Source organism: Hesperophylax consimilis, chromosome 29 (assembly GCF_061612785.1).
Source record: "Hesperophylax consimilis isolate HC1 chromosome 29, BYU_Hcon_1.0, whole genome shotgun sequence".
Lineage (NCBI taxonomy): Eukaryota > Metazoa > Arthropoda > Insecta > Trichoptera > Limnephilidae > Hesperophylax > Hesperophylax consimilis.
The window spans coordinates 18,683,218-18,695,786 of NC_142864.1; the positions used below are offsets into that span (position 1 = coordinate 18,683,218).

The 12,569-nt window shown below is 36.9% G+C and overlaps 1 protein-coding gene across 1 annotated transcript in view; it reads right to left on the reverse strand.

The window, feature by feature from the left end:
- Nucleotides 1-473: 473 nt before the first annotated feature.
- LOC149409949 (solute carrier family 41 member 1-like) overlaps nt 474-12,569 on the reverse strand; it is a 91,103-nt gene continuing 79,007 nt past the window's right edge. The window contains exons 6-12 of the mRNA XM_089649108.1: nt 11,459-11,571; nt 5,380-5,524; nt 4,294-4,440; nt 4,012-4,159; nt 2,353-2,558; nt 1,709-1,857; nt 474-662 (exon numbers count right to left, since the gene is read on the reverse strand). Of these exons, the coding sequence (XP_089505234.1) occupies nt 474-662; nt 1,709-1,857; nt 2,353-2,558; nt 4,012-4,159; nt 4,294-4,440; nt 5,380-5,524; nt 11,459-11,571 (1,097 nt within the window). The remainder of the gene's footprint in view (nt 663-1,708; nt 1,858-2,352; nt 2,559-4,011; nt 4,160-4,293; nt 4,441-5,379; nt 5,525-11,458; nt 11,572-12,569) is intronic.

Here is a 12,569-nt window from a genome sequence, read left to right on the forward strand (position 1 = left end):
TTGTCATTGATGTTAGTTCACCCGTGAGGTTTATTTCTTTCTCTTTTTCCAGGTTACCCGGGTACATGATTACTCAGGACAGCTCGATAGAGCTCTCGTTTATGTCAAGTAGGGTGAACAGGTTATCTAATCCTTTTGGGTCAGATAAATCACCAAAGTAATGGTAACCTAGTCACTTAGATTGATGTAGCTAGCTGGATGAAGTTGTTATTGATATCATCTAATCTTTTGGAGTAAGACAAATCACTGGTTACCCACTCACCGAGACCAATAACCGCTACAAAAGGATGCTACTAATTCCAGGTCGCCTGGAGAGGTTATCCAATCCTTTTGGGTAAGATAAATCACTCACTGAGACCAAAAAGGTCCGCTACGAAAAGTTGTTATGGATGCCAGGTCGCTTTGTCAGGTTGCCCAATCTTCCGAGGTTAGTTTCCGGGTGAGATCGGTCCCTCAAAGGACCGGTTCCGGATCTAGTCCTCGCCACCGCCACCATACTCCTTGCCCAGGCCGAGCAGGATGTAGAAGGCAAGGCCGAGGAACACGGATCCGAGGAGATCGCCGAGAGAGGTCAGGTAGGGGATTGCGGAGTTGTCAGGATCCATCTTGCTCTTCCACATCTTGTTAACGATGACGTGTGCTACATATAGCAGCACCATCACCTGAAACAAGAAAAATATAGTATTATACCCATAGACATATGAATATTAGTAGACCTGCCCTAAGTGATTAAAAGCGTATTATTCCCCACTCCCCATAGCGGTTCCATTGGAGCCGGCTGTGCTCGCGTATGGCCTCAAGTGAATTTAGAAAACGTGACGTCATCATTTTTGTGCGAGCTATGGTCGAGGCATCATCGGTTCATTTTACGAAATAACACGGCAAAATGGTGGCTTGTGGTATGAAAACTTGTAAAAATAGATGTGAAAAAGAGAATAAACCCAATTGTCATATTACATTCCATATATAAGCATTATTTTACTTTATTTTAAGCTTATTCACATCGTATAATATGGATCAGTAGTACAACTATTGTAGAAACATATACTATCACATCGAGATACGTCTGGACGCGAAACACAAAGCTGGTGGTTGCTGGGAAGTAAATTATGAAGATTATAAAAGTGTCTTAACTAAATACGTAAACGAAATATTCGACTCTGAAAATAGAAGAAATTTATTTTGCCGAATTTGGACTTCGCAAATTTGTTCATAACGTGGCGAGTAATTTGCGCTCCCATGTAAAAATGTCTATTCATTCAAAAGCAGATTTTACTTTTAAGAACTAAATGGTGATATTATAATGCGAGATGCCTATATACTGTCAGATTGATTTACTGACGAATCACAGTCAGCTTTACCCCCTTCGTTCTTCAACAGTTGATTTTACCCCTCATCTTTAATTTCTAGTCTATATATTCATATGTCTGTGGTTATACAAGTAAAACTGCTAGAAGCAAAGTACCACCCATTAATTCAAGGGTCCATAATCCATCTGGTTATTTTCTTATTATTTACTATACGATACAACAAGCAGTCCACCTGTTACGAAGGGGGCAGTCTGTAGAAATGCCTCCCAAAAAAAGAAAGAATTGTTGGTTTAATTAATTTGGTAAGTCGGACAAGTCAAGTTAAGTTGAGATTAGGTTAGTCTAGGTAAGGTTAGATTCATTTTAATTGAAGAAGGGTAAGGTGTAGGTTAGGTTACCTGTAGCGTAGAGCAGATGAGGTAGGCCACGGCGAATGCGAAGGTGATGGTGACTCTGGACATGAACATGTAGTCGGCTGCGAACATGAACACCACCTGTCCCACAACGGCCAGGAAGATCAGCAGGCGGGCCGTCTTAGCCGTGTAAGCTGAAAGAAGAAGAAGATGTAAATATCCTATAAATAATACACACTAAGGCTCTTAGAAGTTCGACAAATCGGAATTCAGCGCCATTTATAATTTTGACTCGGTATCAGTCTCAGCCCATTTCAGCATTTGATCAAATTCCAATCTGCCACCAATCACAGTGGTTATAATTGATGGCCAATGAAAATTATATCAAACCCATAAACGGCCGAAAATCTGCGAATACAGAGAAACATTAATTATTTTAACTGCGCTCATTGTCGATTTACGACAGTGTCAACAAGCGAGTCGATTATCGCCGAACTGTGAACAAGCTGCACAGATTATTAAAGAGGCTATGCAATGAAAGTTATGCGTTTGGTGTGTGGGTATAAACAAAGGCTGCTAAAGCAAAACAACTGCTGAGGGTGGAAGCGATTTTGAATAGTTTGGGAGAACGATATTTGCAACAAGGTTTCTTTTCTCCACGGCTGTAGTAGAACTCTGTTTTAACTTACTTCCGTGGAAGAGTACCCTCCAGGGCCACTCCACAATCCTGCATCCTTCGGGCAGTACTCCGGGAACTGTGGTCCGATGCAACATGGTGGACACACGCGAGGCGAGCACCGACACCAAGTTACCACCGATACCATTCACGATAGGCTGGAACACCACGAAACCCTCGAACCGGTCTACAGCCTGGTCGAGCACCAAACCTCCGAGACTGGAAATACAAATCAGTTATTAACAAGCTATTTTGCACATTGTTTTATAAGCCACTCCAGAAACACTCGAGTATAATTTAAGATAGCTACATCACTTCATTCCATCACCAAACATCACACAATAACAATGATTTAAAAACGATTTAAAATTGTATTTTGTAAGTAATGTTTTTATAATGAATTGACTGAATAAATTACACAGACTATCCGGGGTAAAGTGCATTAGGAAGGTGATTCTACGTGATAATACAAGTAAAAAATATAAATGAATTTTTTCAAAAACCAACTTTTAGGGATTCTTTTCTAGTAAAAACATAAAATTGGTCCGCCGTGCGGGTCTGGCATTACAATTTTGCGCTGTTTCTAAATCTACCATCCCGCTCCCAAATACTGTTGTTGCGTCAGTCTATTTAATTGCCGCGCTTCGTGTCAATATCTTTTATTTTATTACCAAAGGATCAGATAATTTAACGTATCTAACAGTGTTTAACCTTTCCTTATCTGTGGTGTGTATTTACTACACATTGCTTCTAATAACTTTAATAACTCTATAAATATAATAAATTCTGGGTTCAGATTTTAAGTATTCCTCCATTATACATTTATGCATGTTATGCTATTGTTTTCAAATTCAATTAAAAATCAGAGATTTTTGTTAAAAATCGGGAACAAATACACCAATACAATCAACCGTGTGATACTAATACGCGAAGAATGTGCGAGAATGTGTGCACACAACCGACACGAACGTACGAGTGCCACGGACGCCAGCTGATCGCTAGTTGATCGCTAGTTTCGTCTGAACGGTTCTCCACGCACACAGGACGCTCACCGTGCACGCCATCGCGGACGCAAAATGATCGTGGCAGTTCGGCCTTGCCTTAAGTGATTACTAGTTGAATAATTTTATTGTTCAATGTGTAACTACATTTTGTTAATTTTAGTACAGTTCTCTTTTGAATTTGATTTAAAACATACAAGTTGTAGCATAATTGTAAACGTCAAACACTCGGCCTAATGTTATTGTTTACATGAAGTTTCAATGGATACGGGCCGATCACAACGTTTCCATCTCAATCTCGGCAAGCTCACAGCGAAATTTATCGAGTAAGTTTGTACCTCACATTAAGGATTTTTAGTAAGTATGTCTTCTTTTTGCATGGGATCCAAAATTTCGAAAAAAGTCATTCACCTTTTTTACTTGTACTATCACATAGAATCACCTCCCGAAGTTAGTGCACTTTACCCCCCGGACACCCTGTATTGTATTGAAAATAATCATTAAATGGAGGCAAGAATCATAGTAATATGTCATATTTCATCATTTATTCTGGAGGAAAGAATCATTGTAGGTATGTTATATTTCATCATTCACACTGGGGAGAATTGTGTAATAATATTATAGTAACTGGAAATGGATTGTATAGAACACTTCATCGTTTCATCACTCACCCGCTGATGAAGAGAGCCACGATGACGGGCGTCCATCCGGTGGTGAGCACAGAGCGGGTGTACTTGTTATAGTAGACGATGTAGACCCACATGGGCAAGATCAGCAGGTAGATGGCTATCACCACACACGGTAGCCAGAGGTTCTCTTCTGCAAGAGCAAAGTTACATTGGGTGATGAAATCCAACAGAAGCAAGTTTGCGAGGTTATAAATGTTGACAGACTATCATACTGACAGACTGACAAACTGACAGACTGAGCAGACTGACAGAACTATAACTCACCTATGTTCCTGTACATATAGGAGGCGGTGATGGACAGCACCGTTATGGAGACCACGTCTCCGATGGAGGCAGCAAGCGGAGTGGCCAAGTTGTCGGGGTTCATCTTGAATTTGTGCGAGACGATGATCACAGACACCAGCACAAAGTCTGAAAACAACAGAAACTCACACTATAACAAAAACATCATTCAACATTTCGTCGGCTGAGGTACTTTATTAACAGCAAATTTTAGGTAAATCGACTTTTTAACTTCTTGGACAGTTACTTAGGTGTATTTTATAACACTGTGCTGTATATTGGGAAAGTAGGAGCAAAACTGTAATCAACACTTCAACAAAACTCTCAATGACTTTTTCCTGCCAAAGCCAAATGAAATGGCCAAAATTCAACTAAATGAGCATAAGTTTTGTTGGCATTTTGCCGGTATTATAGATAGTAAGATCTACTAGTTCTGTGTTGGACTCCAATTTATTTCATACTTAGTTAGGTTTGATCAGAGGTAAGTTACGTCAGGTCAAATTTAAGGTAACTTAGGTAAGGTTAGATCATGTTAGGTTGTGGTAGATTTAGGTTATGTAAAGACAGATTAGAGCAGGTTAAGTTATGAAAAGTTAGAGGTTATAGAACGTTTGGTTAGGTTAGGTATGTTTGAAAGGAATGCAAGGTAAATATGTGACGTGAATTGAAGAGAAGAATAAGTCGGGGATGCCCGAGGAATACATGGGACGGGCAAGTGATTGTACTTGAGTCTGAACATGCCAAGAGTCAAAATAATAGAAAGGTATGTACGAGACGATATATGAATGTGATTGAAGGAAGCAGTGTGTACCAAGACCAAGTTGTTTGGCGATTCCATCACTTCTAGCTACCCCTGAAGATAAACGGCTTAATGGTTAGTTAGTTAGGTAGGTTTTGGTCTGGATAGGTTGTGTTAGGTTCGACCTAGTTAGAGGTAAGGTAGGAGGTTCGGTTAGAGGTTAGGTTAGGCCTGGTGAGAGGTAAGGCAGGAGGTTAGGTTAGGCTAGATTAGGTTGAAACTGGTCAGAGATGATGTAGGAAGTTAGGTTAAGTCAGGCAGATAATTACCCAGCACGAAGCAGGTGGTGGTAGCGGTGAAGACGGCTGAGGAGGTCAGTAGGAGCGCATTGGCGAGGTTGACCTCCTGGTCCACTACAGCGTTGACGCAGATAGCAAATAGGGCCACTAAGATGGCTGCCACGATGGCTTGCACCTGGACAAAACAAAACATACCAATTAATAATATATATATATAACGGTTTGCAGCAATAAAACCATTGGGTTTGAATGTCAATGATGCAACGACGCAAGAAGAAATCTGCTTGTCATTAAATTTTACATCTTCGTAATTATCTCCACTGGCTCCAATCCTGGTCAAGTCTTCTTCTACGCAGTCCACCAGTTACTCTACTTGTCTCTCCCACTTGATCTTGATTTTATGTGTACTATCATCTGACATTATTTTCCATTACTAGCTTATGAGATTCTCAACAAAAGCTAACGAAGTGTTCATAATATGCATTTAGATTTCTTGATTTGATAATTTATTTTATTCAGGTATTCATATATAACAAGCATTTAATTCTCATTAAACGCAAAGTGACTAAACATTGTTTAATTTTATCAAGTTCAACAAGTGATAAAATCTATGCCTTTATTGGGCATAATTTAACGACAATGTTGTCTGTGATAATAATAATTATTATGAATCAGTTATACATATAATACAGTTTGCATACTGCGAGGCGAGTCAAGGGACAAGTGACCTCAGTTGTAGGAAAAATAAAAGTTTTCCATACTTTTTAAATCTCATCTGTATTTTTTGATCTGTATGTTTGTTTCATCACTAGGCATGATTGCTAGTCGAAAGGCTTACACCTCCGTGGCTTTCGACTAGCAATCCGAAGGTCGCAGGTTCTAATCGTAATGCTCAAGTAGTTTTATTTTATAAAGATGTGTTATTTCACAATTCATTAATCAAAAATAATACTCAGTATTGCCCTGATGTAAGACCACCATTCAGAATTGAAACATCGCTTGATACGGGTTTAGCCGTGTTTGGTGATCAGATCTGAACAGCCAGGTACTCCCACACCTTCCACTTCCTCATTTTCTTCCCCTACCCACTACCTTCAGCCTCACAACATACCTATAGACAGCCACAGGGGGCGAGCCTTTGAAATTAGACGCACGAAGATCTGGTCATTTGACATAGCCAAAGCCATTGCAAGCAACGTTTCCATTTGCAATGGTGAACACCAGAGCAATACTGAGAATATTTTACACTCTTCAACTAGCTGTAAGTTACATTGTTGCTTAGACATTTATCAAATGACTGATAGTCGTCAAGGTCTGCTAAAGTGAAAATTGCAAACAAATCGACACGTCAGTAAACACTTGTGTAAGGTGTACGTGGGGAGCAATGAATTGCATTGAATGATGCGCCTGCAATCTTGTTGCACTCAAGCTGGCACTTCTTATGCAGAAAAAACTATGCTAGTCATTTTAATGCTTTTTGTTAGCTTTATTAGAGTGTTTAGCCAATAAAGGTTGATTTTATGTCCTGCTCCGATATAAAATCACTTCAGACTTTCTTAAAAAAATTCAGAAAAATGCGAATTTTGCATTTGCGCTATCGCAAATGTAAATTATTAATTACCTATGTAATGCAAATTTTTTACACAAAATTCGTAATTTATACGAGAAATTCGTCATATTTACGAGAAATTCGTCATTTTTACAAGAATTTTGACATGATTTTGCCATTTTCATGAGAATACCGCGAAATTCGCATTTTCAGGCAAATAAAGAGATTTTTTGTATTTTTCACGCGATAATCTGGTATAATATACATAATTGGCTGCCTTATACAGGGTTTTCCAATAAGAGGTGTTATTTTTAATAGCCCGCTATTTCAGTAGATGTTACTTTTAAAGCTTTCATTTTTTGACATTTGACAAGTAAAAACTACGTCATTAATAAAAATTAAACGATAAACGCCTCAACAACGCATTAAAATTATTAAAATTCACTTGAGTGAATCAAATGCAAAACATCTTGAGTGATGAGGCCCATTCCCACCTCGGTGGCTTCGTCAACAAGCAAAATTGTCGCATCTGGGGCTCGGAAAATCCAAGAGTTATTGTTGAAAAGCCTCTCTATCCCCAACGTGTGACTGTTTGGTGCGATTTATGGTACGGCGAAGTCATTGGACCTTACTTTTTCGAAAATGAGGCTGGAGCAACAGTTACGGTGAATGGATTGCGCTATTGAGAGATGATTAATGATTTTATATGGCCGGAATTGGATGGTATTGATCTGGACAACGTCTACTTTCAACAAAACGGTGCTACGTGCCACACAAGCAAGAAACCATTGATATTTTACGATTGAATATCAAAATAACACCTCTTATTGGAAAACCCTGTATTATAAGAAAGTTAGTTAGTTTAGCAGTTAAATTCACTTCGAAAACGCAGTGTGCCTTGCAAAATATCATAATTTTGTTGAAAAATATACAGCTATTCCCAAAAACGCGAACTTTACCAAGCGATCCCTAACAAGTTAAATTTGTGTTAAGAAAATTGCCTTCAATTATGCGTTAGTAACAAAATCAACAGTCATAATCAACGAATTTTGAATGTTGAAAGAACGAGGGAGAGAAAGTGGAAATGACTTATTTTTATGTTCTTCAAAAATATGCAATTTTCAATAATTTAAAATACGCTTTCCGGAAATCTGTCTCTTTAAGACTTACAAAAACTGGTTTCCGGGAATCTGTTTATCAATACATACATATATTGTAAACATAGGTTTCCGGAAATTTAATTTTAAAAACATTTAAAAATAGATTTCCGGAAAATTCTCTTGTCTAATCTCGTCTTATCTGAAAATGACATACCTATGTAAACAACACACGCAATAATGAATAACTATTTAATAATAATAAATTAATTGTTTAATTAATTAACGATCTTAACGCCATTATTTCCAAGAAACAATGTTCCCGTCGTATTATCTTTATCAAAACGAATCGCAGTGACTTATCTAAAGCGTTCACGATAATAATATTGATGTATTTAATTAGCATGAACATTAACACCTCGATAACAGGAGCAAATTAATAATATATTTTTTTTAAATACATGTTTTCCAATAAGAGGTGTTATTTTGATATTCAATCGTAAAAGATCAATGGTTTCGTGTCTTGTGTGGCACGTACCGCCGTCTAGTTGAAAGTAAACGTTTTCCAGTTCGATACCATCCAATTCGGCCATAAAAAATCATTGATCATCTCTCGATAGCGCAATCCATTCACCGTAACTGTTGTTCAAGCCTCATTTTCGAAAAAGTAAGGTCCAATGACTCCGCCGGACCATAAACCGTACCAAACCATAACTCTTGGGTTTTCCGAGCCCCAGATGCGACAATTTTGCTTGTTGACGAAGCCACCGAGGTGGAAATGGGCCTCATCACTCAAGATGATTTGCATTTGATTCACTCAAGTGAATTTTAATAATTTCAATGCGTTGTTGAAGCGTGTATCGTTCCATTTTTCTTAATGGCGTAGTTTCTACTTGTCAAATGTCAAAAAATGACAGCTTCAAAAGTAACATCTACCGAAATAACGGGCTATTCAAAATAACACCTCTTATTGGAAAAATTGCAGTTGTTTTAAAATCATGAATGAATTATTATAAAAGATGACCCAAAAGTACTCACTCGATTTTCAAAGGCAGTGAACTAACTTTGTTTGTAAATAAAATTAATTATTTACACAACAGTCTTAACACGGTATTTTTTCGCTCCATTTGGACACGCTCCATTTGGACCCGCTCCATTTGGACACGGGTCAAGTTAGGGGTTACATGCGACCGAGCCGAGGAGACGAAGAACCGAGCCAGTTTGATGTAGGAAAATAATTTCCCTCAGGGCTTATGTCATCTTTTGGGATGCTGTGTGGAGGTTCTTTTTAAGGAAAGGAAAGAGAGGAAGATCGGGGGAGGTAAAAGGTACGAGCGTTGGGTATGAATCTCGGCCATGGGTCGAGAGACTAGCTGGAGAGGTCAAAGGGTCTCCCCAAACCAGCCTACCTAAACCCGCCTCCCAAATTGAAAGGATTGCTAAAGCAGGAACACGGCGTGATACCCCAAAAATAAATCACTATAAAAATAAAATTTGGTTTATTTAACCGGGATTCCACTATACTATGTATTCAATTATAACTCATTGTTAACTGAACACTTGGTAATTATTGCAATCAATCAGATTAAAGTGATTGTTTTTTATCATTGAGTCAACACGATTCTATCATTAATATCATATTTTTATGTATAATGCCCACTTGAAAACTACATTATTTATGGTTCCATGATAACTCTTCAAAATGACAATTCAACACACCTATAAAAAGTGCTATAAAGTTATGAAAAGTGATGAAACAAAAAGTAGATCACTTTTCATAATTTTATAGCACTTTTTCCGGTCACTATTATTTATATGTAATCTAAAATTTTCATTTTGAATAATACTATCAACGGCAAAAGAGTTCTAACTGTCGTGTAATATTTTAAATTGAGCCGCTATCAATAACAACCCTTACGTAGATGGCGATAAGGTTTAAATTCCCGCTTAACACCATCCGCCTGTTTTGATTTATGCAAGAAAAAAACATGGTCAAAAAGTGCCTTTTATTTTATTTTGTGGATGTTTAGGCATAAATATTTAATTTATTTTCGATCATTTTATAAATAACTTAATTTGCCACATTATACAATAAAATAATAACCGAAAATGGGTTCGTAAGTAGGAGATTTTGAACTTTAAAGCCGTTTTCATAGGCCTTATACATTATATTTTTCTGGGCTTATAAAAAGACTTATCTAAAAAATACTCGATTATTTTAAAGGCCAAGATGTATTCTACTCGCAGTATTTAATTAAAGCATCTGAAACATTTCTAGGCGACCAAATTTTCAAACCAAAAACAGATGATTTTGCATTACTACGTATGGCATCGCCTTAATGATAAACTAGTGTTTTTATGACAAGTTTTTATGCATAGCATAAAGGATAACAAAACCTTGTCTTATAAACATTAGTTTAACATAAAAAAAAATCGAATTTCATAGTTAATATGCGACCCGTCTATAAATTATCTTGTCTTATAAATGCGAAAGTTTGTTTGTTTGTCCTCACGTCGTAATGGAGAGACCAATCGTCGTAATTTTATGCATAGGTATAGTTGGAGGACTGAGAAGTGACATAGGCTACTTTTCATCCCGGAAAAAGTTTCATTCTCGTGGGAAAATTCTTTATACAGTAATTTCTACCTAATACCACGCGAACGAAGTTAAGGGTAAAAGCTAGTGATGAAATAATAACAGAATTTCAATAAAATAAATATTTTCAACTTTGAAATTTGATGAATTGCAACTCGTTCTTAAGAGAAAGCTACAAGCCAAAAATATGTATATTCTTGGTATAACTTATGTTGTAGGTAATAGGCATTAAAATCGCTTGACAAACGGAGTCTAGAAACGTTCGATTTCAAGCAAAAAAACTGGTTTTTATTTATTTTCTAAATAATTTTATAAGAAAGCAAAAAACGTTAATCAAGTGAAACTGTTACAGATATTTTTAGCTATAATACTGTATTTTTAAAAAGTTGTTTCCTTTATGAGTTCATACATTTCTATTGAAAAAATATTTTTGTTAGTAGCTTACATTTATATTTTTTATTGAGTAATTTATTATTTTATTTGTATTCTACTCAAACGAAGCGATAGGAAAACCTTCAATTTATCTAAAGCATATTTTTTGTTATTCAGAATGTACACCAATTCGTTATAAAGATTAATCAAAATAGTGATTTAGCATTAAGCTTCGCATTTCAACCCGATTATTGTCGATTTTTCGTGCATACATCAAAGGAACTTGGCGCCAACGTTGGTCCAATGTGTTGGCCCAACGTGTACTAGAGGCTTTACGCTTTATATGTCTGTTGGAATCCGGAATGGGGGGTGTTAACACATTCGCTGCCTGGAGCTTATGTTACAATTAAACTTGCATATAATTGGTTCGCCCACGGGAGTTATTGGCACTGAACCGGTTAATATACGCTAGCATAACAAAAGCGGGTAACATACCTGCACCAGCGAGATGTTCCCGATGACCATGGTGAGTATCTCTCGCGTGCTTGTCATGTGGCCCAGGTTGGCTTGCGTTGACAGCCTCGACGCAAGGCACATGTCCAGATTACCTGCAACAAACAAACAAATATATACATTACACATAGTACCATCAGCGTGTATTGAGACAAACACAAATATTTCTAGTTATCAAATTTTCAAACAAAAAACATATGATTTTGCATTAATTTCATTACACATGGCCAAAAATTATTAAAAAAGAGATAGCATGCTAATTTCCTGATAAAATATTAGTCATTCCGAATATATCGAGACCGGTCGGTGGCTGAGTTGACATCGCGTATGGGTCCCACCCAAGCGTAGTGTGTTCAATTCCTCTGTTGGCTAAGTCCTCCATCACAACACAAGAAGCAATTTCAGCTTACTGTGGTGGTAGTAGGAGATTTTCAAAGATTGTCCGGTTATTCGTAACCCGGGAATGTTTGTCTTTCTTTAAAAAAAAATTACAAATTAAAATTACGTATTCTTTTCCTAATGAATATCATGACGGAATACGACAATGTGAATATCAATATCAATATTTATATGAACACGTGTTCCGCCGTCCTCATAAAACATTCGTTTTTAACTGATAAATTGTTATGAACTCTGTCAATTCATTCGTTAAAGACCTGCAATCCCGTTTTTAACAGTATTTCATAAAGGTAAGTTTTCTCCTTACACGTCTGCCCTTATGATAGACACTGAAACGTTGGCTAAAGGAGGAGGTGCGAACGTGGCACAATACACAAATATATGAAAAAGATTTTTATCAAATTTTACCTAAAAAATTAAAACTTCGGACTCCATTTTCTCGAAAACGAGAACTCAAATCAAAAAAAGTTAGAGTACAAAATCGACTTCCAATGTAATATCACAGTAGATTCACAAGTTTCCCGCTTGTAATACGACTTTCCCGACACCGTGTACATCAGATTTATTTAGACTATGAAATAAATTATGAAAATGAATATCACGTTTTTTTTTAACCTAAGGAATGTAATATTATAGGATAGAAAATATTCAATTATTTGTGTTTTTAATTACATAATTAATTACTTAAATATAT